Genomic DNA, 13,835 nt, shown 5'->3' on the forward strand with positions numbered 1-13,835 from the left:
TATTGTCAGGTTCGTTCTTTCAGCAGAAACAAATGCCAACTTCAGAAGCAAACCCACCGTCGCGATTAATTGAAAGGTTTCTATAACTTGGGTTTGATTTATCACCGGTAACAAAATAACCTCTTTTATAAGAGATATCTAAATTGGTCATTAAATTGATGTAATAGCGACGCGTTGTATAAAGGTAGGAGTGGAGGGTTTGGGCTGAGCTATTATGTAACGATTGTGCCTAAGCAAGGTCAGTCGCTTTTTAGCCGATCCCGGAAAACTGAGAAAGACAGTCTTTTGATACACTTGTATTTTTTCAAGGGAAGCCAGCTCTCGGCGAAACGTTTTATCTTGAAACGCCATATTCATTCTGCAGATGTAAACAATCTTCGCCGGCTTTCTTTTAACCGATTGCCACAGACGCTGTTCTTTTCACAGAGTTTCCCAATTTGATCTTGACACCCAATATCTTCCAATGTTAAATTTACTTTTTTTGGCCCACTTTTTTAGCGTTTATTTCGCCCGCTTGCTTTTGGAATTAATTTTAATATCGTCCACGTGGGTTCTTTTTACCAAGGCCTAATAATTATTGGACTATATTGCTTCGAACGAGATTTATACATTGTGTCCTAATACCATAACGCTTCGTTGGGTTTATTGCTGTCTCGGTAAATTAACTTATACGTTAATGTGGCTCAGGGAAGCTGAGATCCAGGGGCGCTTTTCATTTTTATGTTGTATAATATTCATTAAAATATTAGCTAGTTAATTCAACAGCTGCTAGAAATCATTCCATAGTTGTCCGGAATTGTTTCAAATCGACAAAAAGTACGTAAATTTCTAATACATAGCTAAAATGTAGATATCTGTGTAAAGTGGTCTAAAAACTTTGTCTACAACACTCGAGTTTAAACACACCACTCAGCAGGGACTAAGGGCAACCCATAATTTTAAACTCTAGCTTGGCAGAATTACTACCACTTTAAGTTATTACCGAAATAACTTTCAGGTTTAAATTTAGAAAATGATTATCTATAAAAATTATCGTTTGAATGTTTTGGAGATTCGATAGTTCATTATTAAGGTTCGTTAGCAGTTGAAACCCCTTTTGCCAAGATGTTGAAATTCATTAATACCGTCGTTAGAAGGTACGACGAACTTCCTAATGATGTTAGGAATGGGAGGTTGGTCTGGTGTCTGTTCACGGATTAAAACGACCGTTAGGGCAGGCGGAGCGTGGAACCCTTTCGCGTGGCCCCTCTCCGTGGGCCTAGTAACCCTTAAACACACATGCCACCACACCAGAGACAATACTAGCCGTGTACGGCTGTGGGTGGCTGACTAGGAAAGTTAGATACTCTTGTAGTGGGCGTGTAGAATAGATGACAATTTCAGTCGAGCGTGAAGCGTTCGAAAGCGCATTTTTGTTCACCTCGACTCCCTTTCCACGCATCAAGTTTAATGGCTCGAAGCCACTGTCCCCAGCGTTGAAAATCGAAAGTACTCCTTTTTTCATTTAGACAAAATTGTTTCGGTTTTTCTCTCTTTTTCTTGTTCGGTCATTAAAGGGTGAAATTATATTGATTCCGTCGCTATTTCGTGTTTGCGCCCGCCCTTTTCAACATTACGCGGTGGTTCCCACATTTTCTCCAGGAATTAACCTTAGCATTGCAACGACTCAATTATTACTTAAATTCGTGCGTTTCTATTGTAAACCTACTAAGCTTATTTTCGATTTCATATGGTATAGCCAAGGTTGCACATCTGAGAAATACATTTGAAGAATTTTTTCCAACTCAAAGTGTAATTTAATTTAGCGTCATTCAAATATGAGCAAAATAATGAACTTTATCCACAGCGTACGATATCGTACTTGAACGTTTGTAGAAATTTCAAAACTTGCGCCAAAACTATTGAAATATATTCCTTGGTTTAAATGAAACTTCAAATTATTTAAAGATACTTTAAAATCATAAAGCCACGCGTTTAGACTTATGTTTCCCAATAGCTTTCGTTATAAGACTTAAAACATTCCTTAACTTTGTAATAGCTTTTACACGATTTGCTTCAGAAATTTGAGGTTACTATAGCAGTTGATTTTCTAGTCGAAGTCATGGTGTCTATCTAAATCTCTAACAATGACAACCTTATTCCGATGAATTCTTTATAATTTTTTGACTGCAACCCGCGGTGAACTGGTTCGCAACTTCATTTGCGATCTCCCAACTTTCAAGCATTCGAAAGAACTGTGTTTGTTTACTTGACTCGGATTTTTCGACTACAGGGACTTCACTTTTCAAGTGTATAATAAAGAGGTGATCAAGGATTTTCATTGTTAAATTCCGCTATTTTATATATTTGAAATGGTCGTCTTCTTTAGTTTGCTATTGTTTGTTAAACTGGTCCATGGCTATACGTGGGAATTAGCTCATCACTGGTTCTCAAAATTAGGCAGTCTATCTTGTTTCGCGTTGATGAAATGATTTGGTCCTAAGGTTTTATCTTCGCAATTATACGCCTACAGTTAATAAAAGTAAATATTTTGCAAATTATCTTAACCTTAAATGTCACCTGAAAAAGAGGTACATTGTGGGTTAATTTCGAATTTCCTGTTGTTTACTGAACCAAACCTTTTGTTTATAGAATAATTGTTTAATCCTTTCATTACCTCCCTTGATTATGTTTTGGAAAATTTTAATTTAAGTTTTTAAAGAAAGTATTTATGACGGATCAACGAATTCCATATTTCAGCCACCAGGTGTAGGAAAGAAGCTAGAGTTGATTGGCGCTATAGTTACGTTCAAAAAGCACGTACTATATCAGATGGTTTTTTCGCATTAGTTTCTATTCCCTTTAAGTTATTTGAATTTTCCTCAATTTAGTTACAAATACATTCAATTTCAACGTGACAAGTTCGTAAACCGTAGAAATAAGTAATATTTAAGATTTTACGTTTTAATATTCAGACATCTATCAAAAAATTCTGATTATTCGTGACTGGAAAATATTTCTGATCGTTTGAAGTCTTAGCAAGCCCGAGAAAATTAATATTCGGAGTGTTAGTTCAACCTTTGCGACCTTATTTTATGAAAGGTGACTTTTGGCGGTAGAATAGAAACGCTTCTCTCACCCACAAAAGAGTTTAAAACTCTACGAACGTGTATCGAACGTTAAGAATCGTGATCTTTTGCAAAAGACTATCCCACTTCGGAAGGGCTGGGCCCTTGATCATTTTCAGGCTAATTTTTGGCGATGAGTTCATATTTTTGGGGTCAAGAATGTTTCGGGTGGAATGTTTGTAAGGCTTATTTTAGGGGGATACTAACTTGAGCCACACCCTTCTGTCGTTCGCTCGCTTTGGTGCAATTTGAGAAAAGAGGGCTGCCCGTGGAATTAAACAGATAATAACGTGACAATGGAGCTGCAATGACTTTGTTTATGAGCGTGAATTCCAGCACGAAGCGAACCTTTCAATTATAACCAATTGTTTTCGGAATTCGTGAATTCGTTGGCTAACTTCAGTTTTTGAATCTTTTTAATATTAATTTTTAGACAATTTAAAATTTAATCATTTAGAATCCTTCGTGTTTTAGTTTTCAATCAACTTAGATTCTTAGAATAGTTCGTGTTTTAGTTTTCAATCAACTTAGATTCTTAGAATAGTTCGTGTTTTAGTTTTCAATCAACTTAGATTCTTAGAATAGTTCTTGTTTTAGTTTTTATTAAACTTGGAATATCATGTTTTAGGTTTTAATAAAATTTGAATCCCTCAATAATAAGTTTTAATAACGTAGAATTGAAACAACTTTTATTTAACGAAATTGCAATTCATTTTTTTGTTCATAATCGAAATAATGTATTTCTTCGAGTACGTTGTGAACGATTGTGTGAGCCATTATTTTCATTGGCATAGAAAATTAAATCTCTTCGTGAATTACAAATAACCCGCTTGTCCCTGACAGCGTTTTGAAATTTCATTAAAACTGCTTTCTTTAAGTAGCCTTATACGCGTTGAAATGTAAATATCTTTTGTTTAGCCCAAGGTGAAAAGTTGTATATTTATAACGCTTTGAGTGTTACTGAGTTTCGGGAAAGATCGACTTGAGAATGTTGAAAACGAAATTGTAAACCTATGCCAATTTGGAATGTTTATTAATTGTTTGTGTTTTTGAATAGCTCTGTGTCTGGTCGTTGGTGTATTGGCCTTCCCGGCCGGCTGGGGTGCGGCGGAAGTTAGGGACGTATGTGGACCGGAAGCCGACAGCTACGAGCCTGCGCAATGCGGAATACGTTGGGCGTATATTCTGGCCATCATCGGCGTCTGCGACTGCGCTACTCTGGCCGCCCTGGCGTTCGTTCTTGGAACTCGATACGTGAAATTGCTACCCGATCACTACATTACCAACGGAGGTTTGATAAAATGCTTTAATAAAATGACCTTTGACCTATATTCCGGATTTCCGCTACTTGATTTAACTACTTGGAAGAAACTAGGGTTGAATGATTTAAATCAAATGATTAAAAAAATCATTGATTTAAATCATCTATTAACGGCAATAGTTACTGTAGGAAGCTGTTGGCTCGCGTGGCGTGAAGGGCTTTCCACCACCCTCCTGCGCATTGTAACCCGGCCACCTGGATTAATGGCTTTAAAAGTCACTTGATGACTTAGGCCTAAGGTGGTGCCTTGGGTATTAGCCTAGATGATTAATATTAATATTATTTATTATTATTATACTTCTATGTATTCATGAAAATGTACAAAAATTACTACTGAAGCAATGAAAATTCTGAAATAATTAAAAATACTAATCAAATTGAATTCAGATTAATTCAAATGCATACAATTTATCAATATATTTGGCAACGAAAAGAGACATTAAAAAGTTTGAAAATATGAATAAAAATTTAAATTAACAAAATCAAATCAAATATATACAAAAATCCCGTTTAAATCAAACAAATGACATTTTCGATTTTTAATGACCCCAATATCGTTCTGCTCTTTTTGACTATGTAAATCTGGTTGTTAATTTTTGCGTCATGTTTTTTAGGCGAAGTTAATACCGCATTTTTGAACGACACTCAATCGGTAGTATCTCGAAAATCTGTGCAACCCGTGCTTTTAATGCCGGCACCACCCGCACCCGGTCTGCACCACCCTGGACACCCGCACCACGTAATATTTGAGATATATATAATTTTATTTTATCATTTTGACTGACATTTTCTACTAACTAGATGAACTCAGTGGACCCGGAACGATTCTCCGAGTACTCGCGCCGATCTGGCAGCCGTGTCGACAACTATGGAAACCCGCCATCTATCCATCGCAATTTCCAACTCTAAGGAAAAACGATAATTTGCTTAAAACGCAAATTTAATTACGTGCAAAAGCGGGGGGTTTCGAGGGAAAATTAGTAATTGAAATTTCAATTTTGATAATAATAAGGTACCTGCTCAGTTAATTTTATTCTTTGATAATTTAGTTATGACATTTGAAAATCTTTCGGTTATTTCTACAATAATATCTATTCTATTGGCACTTATTGTCACGAATTTTAAGCAAGTTATAGAAAAACAGAACCCTCTGGGCCCTTTTCAAAATGTACAGTGCCACCACTCAGTTAATAAGGTTTATTAATATATTTTTTATTTTTTTCTGTTTTCCCTTAAAGTATGAAAAAATAATAATCGAAAAACCACAGTGCGCGTGTTTCGTTAAGTCACGTGATCGGCTTCGGGGAGCGATTCCCCAACTGCGCACGCGTGTACGCGCCCAATCAAAAACCATTCATTGGTAGGACGTGAAAAAACATCGTAGAATTTTTCCCAGTAAATATATTTACACGGACGTTTTAATTACATCTCGCCGTTATATTTTGTTTAGTTTCGCAAAGAAACTACAAACAAAAAAACACTAGAAACTTAAAGTGTGCTGCCATACCGCGGCAAGATGCCAAAACAATATTTTCTGTGTTTTTTATATCTACAGTGATGTTTAACATTTATCGTACCGAGAGTTATTTCGCGCGAGAAATACTCTAAATACTATATATCTGTTATAGTATGTCGTAAGATTAACAGTAATCACGATTTAATGTAAAAAAATGAAGTAACCGCATTTAATTTAAGTATACAAAAGTTTAGTTAGTTCGCGCGATTTTGTTTATTTGCATATTTTGTTGTGTTGTATCGATATCATGGTGTTTCTTTTCTGCCGTCTTTGGAAATTAACACCAAACCAGATTCCGTATTGTAAATCGTTTGGCCTACCTTTAGAGTTGTCTTTTTTGGGCCCAATTATTTTATATATAATATCGGAGGTCCCAAAAACTAAATGTTTTTATTTCTCATGTAAATGCTATTATAATAAAAACATAAATATGTACTCTTTTGTTGCTTTTTATAATTAAGATAAAATATTTGCTTATGAAAAATTTACGTTAAATTCCAACCTTATTTTAAGAATTTAAGTACGTTAAAAAGGTATTTTACAGTTTATGCTTAAAGGTAATAGTTAGTGTAGGGAGCTGTTGGCTCCCATGGCATGAAGGGCTTGCCACCACCCTCCTACTCATTGTAACCCGGCCACCTGTTTAAAGGCATTATAAGTCGCTAGATGACTTGGGACTAAGGTAGTGCCTTGGGTATTAGCCTAGCCTAGCTGAAGCACTGAGTCCACTTTCGCTTTAACAACATGAAAATATATTAGAATTTAAAAATTATTTTCGGGCTTACCAATAAAAATAGAAAATATATTAATTACGTTACTCCACTAACTAACTTGGTATAGTTGTTAGTTAGCCAGTGTATACTTTGTTTACTATCAGAATAAGTAACATAAGTATGACACTATTAAATTTCAATTTAAAAATTTATCAATATTATTTTAATAATTAATTAAAATAATGTTAAAAATACATTAAGAATTATCCTGACAACTTTAATTCTGTGGCTTGTTCGCATATAGATACACGAAAGTAGTAACATATTTTAAGGAGGGTTAAAATCACTTTTCCAAACAAAATCTTAAAACTGGCTTTTTTCATAAATCTAATCGTGTTTTAAAGAATTTCTGTGCGTTCGCTATCGTTTTATCGTTGGACCAACAACTCAGATTTTCTTTACCGAATTTAGTTTCCCGAAAGCAGTTTAATATACAAAGTGTTATACGTAATGGACCGTGTGTCTTGCGTAACAAAAAAGTCCATTTAATTTCTTTCTCAAAACCCACTGTGTTCATGATGTTAAAGTTATTTAAACGTCGGTCTTTAAACAATTTTTATTTTGAATTGTTTATGTTTATTTTTAAACAAACATTATTTAACGAAAATGAAACGATGGTCATTTTGAAGGCGAATTTCTTTAACTTGGGATATTCGAATACAACTTTTACAGTACTAAAGTTATTTATTTGTAAATGTCTTAATGGACGTTATTCTTATATCCTCCTATTAAAATATCATCTGCTTCCCCAATTCTATTCATCAGCTTCCAAAATCCGCCACTAGGAGGAAATAAGAATAACTTCCATTGGGTAAAGCCATGGGCGGAGGAACGGGGGTACTTTTATTCAACCTTAGCGGCTTGGACTGCAGCTGCAGGCCCATATCTTCAAATTATTTTAATGGGGGCCAATGCATTAACCCTAAAAACGTATTTAAAGAAATTATCAAATATGAGGTCATTTGTTTTTCATTTGAGGCACCTCTTTGGTCGGTCGAATTGGGGATGCCCAAGTCGGCACTTGGGGGCGCTGAGCATCCCTAGGTGCCTGCTTGGGTGGCGAAGTGAAAAGTGGGGTGGCGGAGTGGTTAGCACTTTCTCCTCGCCACAAGAGGAGCCGGGTTCGATGCCAGCTTGTGGCACTGATTGATAACTCAGACCAGTTCCTTCGGCGTTACGTTTGTGAATTATCTCCCCACTGGTTAAAGAGGTTTTCCCCGAGCTCTTCGGTTTCCTCTTCCATAAGAACTTGTTGAGGTTAACGGTACTAGTAAGTGTAGGGAGCTACTAGCTCTTGTGGCATGAAGGGCTTTCCACCACACTACTACGCATTGTAACCCGGCCACCTGAATTTAAAAGTATCTTGATGTGTTAGGCCTAAGCTGATTATTACTTAATATTTAATAAATACGGGTACGTTTTGGCTTCTCTAAAACGAGAAAACACTTTTTCCCAGTGACCCCACCAGCGGTAGGCACGTGCCTACGTTGAAATATTTCGGGCCTACTTTAGGGGCCTCCAAATTTTGAAATGTGCCTAATATTTGAACCAACTACATGAAAATTCATGTATTTAAAAAGATGAGAAACCTTTAAATTTGTTTTTAGAAAATATATTATTGGTTAAAAATGAATCCTCATTGGGCGACCCTTTCCTTCAAAGTTTTAGTTATGTTGGGGATTTGTTTACATTGTTGGAGGGACACCCGCTAAGCGCTCCTTAAATAGTTTGAAGTCCTGGCCGTATTTCAAAATTGGTCACTCCTTAGGAGCGCCAACGTATCTTCAACTTTCAAAGCAATATATAGACGCTTCAATAAATCATCCTTCAGGGAAATCGCCAAGAAGTAATATTTTCGAGAGCTAGGACCTGCAAGTCACTGTTTTTATAGTGCTTGTTAAAATAATGTAAATTTTTAACCTTTACAGCAGCAACAAGCGTTCGCTTTTAATCAAGTAGCTTTTTTGACATATTAAGCAGGTGAAAAGTTTCCATTATTTCAACCAGCACTATATAAACAATACTTTGCGGGTCCTGGCTCTCGGAAATATTACCTCTTGGCGATTTCCTTGGAGGATGATTTATTTAAGCGCCTATTAAGTTATTACATGTGAATGTTTTGAAGAAAGAAAGATCAGGGTTATGATATAATTCTGAAAATGCCACAACGCCGCGACACTAGGTGGTGGAGCGAGATAAAAAGGTCTTAATTTTTAAAGAAATAGGTTTGATTCCATAATTAGAGCATTGCAGAATGTGGTTGAAAACGGATAACCCGAGGAAGCCGCTGAGTGTCGCGTTTATGTTTCCCAATGAAATAGCTTCAACAACTTGACTTAAATTGTGGTTATAGATGAAATGTTAGGTGATACCAATTATCTTAAGTCGTATTAATGGAAACCGTTGCTATTTGCGAAGCTACAGTAGCTAGCTTAGGTGTAAGAAGGTTTGAACGGTTAGACGTAATTTGGAATGAAGCTGAAAGTTAGAAAAATCCTGCCATGTTCAGGTACCGGCAGTGCCGTATTAACCCATGTCAGGTTCCCTAGGCTTCGAGATTTTTTTGATCCCTCAACCCTTCAACATCCCCCTCCCCCTCGTGACGCGTGGGCCCCTGCTTGGTCCCTGCTCTTGGTAGGCCCCTAAGTCTTAGCTTAGTCAGTCCTATGGAGAATGCGGCACTGGGTACCGGCTCTTAGCAGCGAACCTTTAAGTTTACGCAAACGGATGATAATACCTAATGTTGGCTTTCCACTAGCACTCGTCATAATGCATTTTTATTCACGCATATTAAATCTTTTGTAGGTCCCAAAGTTGAATGACGCGACATTACGCGCGCTAGTGGAAACCAAGGCTTACAGGAGACTAAAACATTGCGTCAATATTTCCACTACTGAAAGCGGAGCAACAGAAGCAAATACCCTAATTGAGTGGATGAGAACCACTTACTTTATCAGTAATGGAAACAACACTATAACAAAACACTGGCCTTTTCAAAGCATTCATGGCGTCTGACTCCCACCTGGAAACTTTTCTTCACGAAAATGATGTTCTAGCCCATTGTTAAAGGGAATACAAAATCTAGTGCCATCTGTATGGAAGGCCCCCACAATTATTAGCCAGTAAACGACTAAGTAGCGCCGAAACCTCTAAAGCCATAGGAGGGAGCGGCCAACGGCGAAACCGATGGAGGGCGACAAAAATACCAGAGGTTATATTCCCTTTAATCATACAACCGGTTCCAATCCAATCTCCATTGGTTAAAGAGAAAGATAAGAATAGCCAAAGATTAAATAAAAAAACTTGAGTAACGTCACTGGCTTAATTCTTTAATTATTTATGGGCAATACAAGATGACTTTGAGGATCTTGTAAAATACTACATAATTACTTTACGCATTCCAGTGGCAAATACTAAATCCGAAACGAGTTTCAATTATCTCAACAGAATTATACCACGTCAGCGGACAACAATGGGGCAGGAAAGGCTATCAAGCCCAGCAACGTTTTGGATTAAATGTGATCTATCAAACTACTTAGGAGACAAGCCTTATTTAGTAGTTGATTAATTTGGAAAAGAGCTAATCAAAGGGTGGCATCCTTTGATTTAAAATAAAGTCGGTAATATTTCATTGTAAATAATTTATTTAATAATTGAATTTTTATTAAATAATTTAACAATAATTTTATTATCTAAATATTTGATTTATTTAAATAATGAAATAAAATATTTTGACTAGTTAAATATCAACGAAAATTACAAAGGAGTTCTTGATGGGGGTTTTTTGAAGAATTGTAGAGAGTGCCATATCCGATAATGATATACAGGGTGTTTCAAAACGTTTTGTAATATTTGAAAGAGTTGTAGGATGTGAGTTGAGAAGTATGCATGTTTTTCCCCATTTTACAACGATGAGTGAAAAGAGCGCCAGAGAGCTTCAAAGTGCGGCCTACTAGCCCCTGGAAGTAGGCTGCAACAAGCGCAAGACCAAGCACTGAGAAATGCGAACATTAAGTTTTGGGTTCGTGTGATAGGTGAAAAAGGACTTTGTAAACAAATCGAGGTAACCAGTGTAAAAAAGAAAACAGTATTTAAAGTCGTGATGGACCGCGATTTCTCATCACTTTGAAACTGCAACAATGGAGCTCACTTCGGAAGAACTGGCGGATATTCATTTCGTGTATGGACGAGCGGATGGCGGCTCAACGTCTCTACCAGGAAACGTACACGAACCGGCGCATCCCCGTCTCACGGACCTTTACCAATGCCTGCTTCCAGGGGCTAGTAGGCCGCACAATAGGTGGTTTTTTTTCGCTTGTCCGGGGACAAAAAGTGTAAACTTTTTACCCTAAAACGTTTTATTCGCCTGTTCTCGGGGTAAGATTTACCCTGTCCCGAATTTTGTTCGCTTGTTCCGGAGTATTAGGGTTACACATTTTACTCCTCCTTGAAAGGAGGTGTAGAGAGAGTAATCTAGTTTTGTCGTCTGCTTAAATTTCGTTTCACGAAAATATGATGGGAAACTTTTTATAAATAACCTTTAACCTTCAAATACTCCCTTTCTACTCCAACTCGTTTTTTTCGTCAAGACAGAATTGTAGTAAAATGACGTCATATGGCTACACTTTTTAACCTGCTCAAAAAACCCAGAACAGGCGAAAAAAAACCACCTAATGAAGCTCTCTGGCGCTCTTTTAAATCTTCGTAGGAAAATAGGAAAAAAGCAGGCATAATTCTCAAATCACCCGCTACACCTCCTTCAAATATTTGCATAAGACTTTTCATAAGCGGGAAATGTTTGGCCTTGTTTTTAACGGTGAGTTCCAACTTAACTACTTCACGAACGTTTTTTCGGTATTTAAACAGCTGGAACCTTTGTTTCTCAAATCTGTTTTTACCCTTACGTGTTTGAAAAATTAGACCATCTCAACTTACAAGGAGAAGACCCGACACAAATTGGGTAAATACTAATAAATTTGGGTAAATGCGTGTAAATTAGGGAAAAAATAAGCAAATTGGGTAAATACTAGTAAATTTGGGTAAATGCGTGTAAATTAGAGAAAAAAATAAGCAAATTGGGTAAATACTAGTAAATTTGGGTAAATACTAGTAAATTTGGGTAAATACTAGTAAATTTGGGTAAATACTAGTAAATTAGGGGGGGAAATAAGCAAATTGGGTAAATACTAGTACATTTGGGTAAATGCGTGTAAATTAGGGAAAAAATAAGGAAATTGGGTAAATACAAGTAAATTTGGGTTATAATATTTAAAATGGGTGTAACTAGGTATATGCATATGTACATTTCGGTAAATAAGAACTCTGGCTATACTCGGAAATCTGCCGATATCAGTAAAACTAATAAACATATATAGGGCGCTCTGAATGTTAAAGTAAAGTAGATTTTAAGTAATCAAAAACATTTTTGGTTGCCATGGCTATACTAAACCACGTCGAAACTTTTCCTTTTGGGTAATTAATTACATAAAGGTCTACTTATACCCCGAATTTAAACAAAATCGGTGATAATCACCTCGGGTGGTCTCCTTGTTAGTCATTATGCCTACAGACGTGTAGGAACGTTTTTGATTAGAACTTGAATAGGGAATAAAAAATAACCAAAATAATATATTTTACTACCATTTTCGCACCCTTTTCCAATTTGAAGAGGGGTTCATTGTACACTTGTAAGCCACTGTATCCCTAAGTAATAGTATAAGTAAATATTTTCTTGCTAAAGTCAATAGGGAGACCACATTTACGTATATAATGTGTACGTTCAGTTGCTTTAAAATGTTAAAAACCGATGCGAAAAAAAAAACGATTGCGATTTTTCCCATGTGCATCGTGACGTCAAAAGTTACTGTACGCTATTTTTTTAAACGATGCCATCGATGGATTTTATGAAAAGTAGCGACATCTAAAGGCGACAGACGGTACTAAAAATTTTACCTTACTGTACGCTTTGGCCAAGAACCAACACTGTCTTGCAGTGTTCCTCGACCTAAAGGATGCCTCCGGCAGTGTCCACCCTCAAGCACTGCTCTACAAGCTACAACGTTGGAGCATGGAGGAAGCACGTGACTGATACTGCGTTCAGTCAATAGGAGCGGACATCTCCATAGAAGAGAAGGGGTTCAAAAATCAAGTGGCTCTGCAGAACGGCGGAGACACGAACTGAGTCTAAGCGGACGAATTTTCGTGAAAATTGTTTTTTCTTCCTAATGCTTTTCCTGCGGGAATTTGTTTTCCTAACTGTGTTGCAATTCGGATACATTTTAATAATTTTAGTGTTTGTACTCAACTTTGAATTTTTCATATGATTTTTAGTAAGTTTCCAGGTTTTATTTAAGACTACTTTCATAATTTTCCCTTAATTATTTCGCTTGTAATCTACTTTTAAAATCGACGAAAATTTTAAGGCGAGGAAATGAATTCCCCGCCTTTGGGACCTGTATTTGTGCTAGGCCTCGGTTTGAATGTTTGGAATTTAAAAATCATTGCGCAATACCGGTGCCGCTTTCGCAATTCCATCTCTAGGGGTTGGAGCCCGTTCCTATGTCGATTCCGGTCATCCCATCAACAGGATCGAGCTACTAAAGGGGTTTTCCACCGAGATCTTCGGTTTCCCCTTCCCATAAAAACTTGCTGAGGTTAACGGTAATAGTTAGTGTAGGGAGCTGTTGGCTCGCGTGGCATGAAGGGCTTGCCACCACCCTCCTACGCATTGTAACCCGGCCACCTGTTACTTGATCATGCACAAGCAACATTGCTTATGTGGGTATTAGCTCTATTTAAAAAAAAAAAAACCAACTAGCTCTTTCCTACGCGTCTGCTCATCTGCTCGGATTCTATGAGTGCCCTCACCATGCTCCATAAGCGCTCTACTGACCCGGTGGTCACGGCAATTCACGATCTCTGCAACAAGTACCCTTACTCGGTGACTCTACTGTGGTGCCCGGCTCATGTAGGAGTGGAGGGCAACGAAACGGCGGATGGACTTGCGGGAGTCACCCGTCTTCCGCGGCCACCTAAGGTGGATTTCTTCCTCCCCGCGACGCTCTCCGAACTGAAGTCAGTGTGCAGCAAGGTCCGGACCATTACTTGGGCGGATTCCT

At 37.3% G+C, this 13,835-nt stretch overlaps 1 protein-coding gene across 2 annotated transcripts in view; it reads left to right on the forward strand.

Annotated features, from left to right (window-relative positions):
• The window catches only part of LOC149966379 (LHFPL tetraspan subfamily member 3 protein-like), a 55,994-nt gene extending 49,808 nt beyond the window's left edge, over positions 1–6,186 (forward strand). For both annotated transcript variants that reach the window (XM_090171630.1, XM_090171639.1), the window contains 3 exons: positions 4,165–4,398; positions 5,043–5,167; positions 5,230–6,186. In XM_090171630.1, coding sequence (XP_090027756.1) covers positions 4,165–4,398; positions 5,043–5,167; positions 5,230–5,337 — 467 coding nt within the window. In that variant the 3' untranslated portion in view covers positions 5,338–6,186. The remainder of the gene's footprint in view (positions 1–4,164; positions 4,399–5,042; positions 5,168–5,229) is intronic.
• Positions 6,187–13,835: the final 7,649 nt, after the last annotated feature.

Source organism: Leiobunum rupestre, chromosome 1 (genome assembly GCF_980474605.1).
Source record: "Leiobunum rupestre chromosome 1, qqLeiRupe1.1.hap1, whole genome shotgun sequence".
Lineage (NCBI taxonomy): Eukaryota > Metazoa > Arthropoda > Arachnida > Opiliones > Sclerosomatidae > Leiobunum > Leiobunum rupestre.